This window comes from Apaloderma vittatum, unplaced genomic scaffold (genome assembly GCF_000703405.1).
Source record: "Apaloderma vittatum isolate BGI_N311 unplaced genomic scaffold, ASM70340v1 scaffold30120, whole genome shotgun sequence".
Lineage (NCBI taxonomy): Eukaryota > Metazoa > Chordata > Aves > Trogoniformes > Trogonidae > Apaloderma > Apaloderma vittatum.
Window position 1 is genome coordinate 1 of NW_009695534.1, and position 1471 is coordinate 1471.

Here is a 1471-nt window from a genome sequence, read left to right on the forward strand (position 1 = left end):
CGGCCCAAGCCTCGAGCACGGTTCCCACCTGAGCACACATGATGATGAGGTCCGTGTTTGTCCTCAGCCAGTCCAGGAACACCTTGACGGTGAGCAGCAGCCCTTCGTTGGTCACGATCTCCAGCTTCTCCTGAAGGGATCGCTCATTCCTGCAGGATTTGTTACTTGAAATGCTTTCCTCGGAATCAGACACATCGTCTGGGAAACAAAGGGGAAAGGAGGTGTTAAAAGTCCTGAGAAGCCCAACTCTACCGGCAGGAGAACAGCGCTGGGTCAGTAAGAGCTGAACTTCTTGGTGCCTCCACACATCCTCACAACACCAGTCTGTCCATTAAGAGTGCATCCCTGTCGCATTTCCTTTGACGGCACAGTCCCTTATTTTAATTGCACGGTCATTTCTGCCTATCGACACAGCAAACATCATTCAATAAACCCTTGGAGTGAGAAGGGAGGAAGCGATTTATCCAGAAACCATCCCTGCTGGAGTGTCAGGACCATTAAAGAGTTCAAGCCTTGTAACAGCACAGCTGAGGCAAGGAGAGCTCAAACCTAAACAGCACACGGCTTCATTTATTCAGCCTGGCACGTTCAAGCTCTCTTTTCCCACATCTGTAGAGGTATCTCAGCCACACTCGTTGAATCCATCCCCGGAGCCGCAACATCTGTGTAACCCAGTGAAGGAAAACGTTAAACAGACCAAAAATAATTTGTTTCTTCCTTTACTCCCATCGCTTTCAAGTGGCTGCACGGCAATGCCGGGAGCCAGTAAACATTAACATGAGCTAATATTCCTCCCTTCAAATCCCAGACCAGGCGAAGCCTCAGCCTTGCCAGCGCTGCACTGAATTTGGCAGCACGATGCAGAAGTTTCCTTGCTCGAGGGGAGCTGGGAGGAACGACAAACAAGACCAAGCAAGCCCGTGTGGTTTTATCTGAAGCACAAACAACTCCCTGCAGCGCATCGGATCTCCCTTTCAAGCCTTTTTTTTTTTAAATCCTGGAACATTACTGGGTAACAGAGACGTTGCAGCTCCACCTGCTGTGCATCTGCGGCTTGGTTCAGGCCTGAGCGCTGTGAGGGACACAGAAAAGACGCCCTCAACTCCTCTCAAAGGCACCCAGGTCAGCTCTTACAGACAAGAGCTCCGCAGAGCTGATAACGTAATATCTCACTGAGAGCTTCCCGGGCTGCACCTGCACTGCCCGTCACCAGAAGTGCCAGGAAGTCTCCCATTACAGAGATTTCGCAGGGCAAAAATGGATGATAATCCCAGTTTTTAATACCTGCTGAAATTCTCTTCTGTATTATCAGGGCTGCTCAGCATTTAGCCTGTCGAGCAGAACAACAGATAGTCCCGTAAGAGGGACATGGAGCTGTTGGGACGAGTCCAGAGGGGCACAAAGCTGAGCCAGGGGCTGGAGCAGCTCTGCTGCGAGGACAGGCTGAGGGAGCTGGGGGGGGTCCGCTGGG

General features: G+C 51.5%; 1 protein-coding gene across 1 annotated transcript in view; it reads right to left on the reverse strand.

The window, feature by feature from the left end:
- Positions 1–28: 28 nt before the first annotated feature.
- The window catches only part of SMG5 (SMG5 nonsense mediated mRNA decay factor), a gene marked incomplete at its 3' end in the record, with an annotated part of 12711 nt that continues 11268 nt past the window's right edge, over positions 29–1471 (reverse strand). The window contains exon 13 of the mRNA XM_009871677.1: positions 29–198. Within this exon, the coding sequence (XP_009869979.1) occupies positions 29–198 (170 nt within the window). The remainder of the gene's footprint in view (positions 199–1471) is intronic.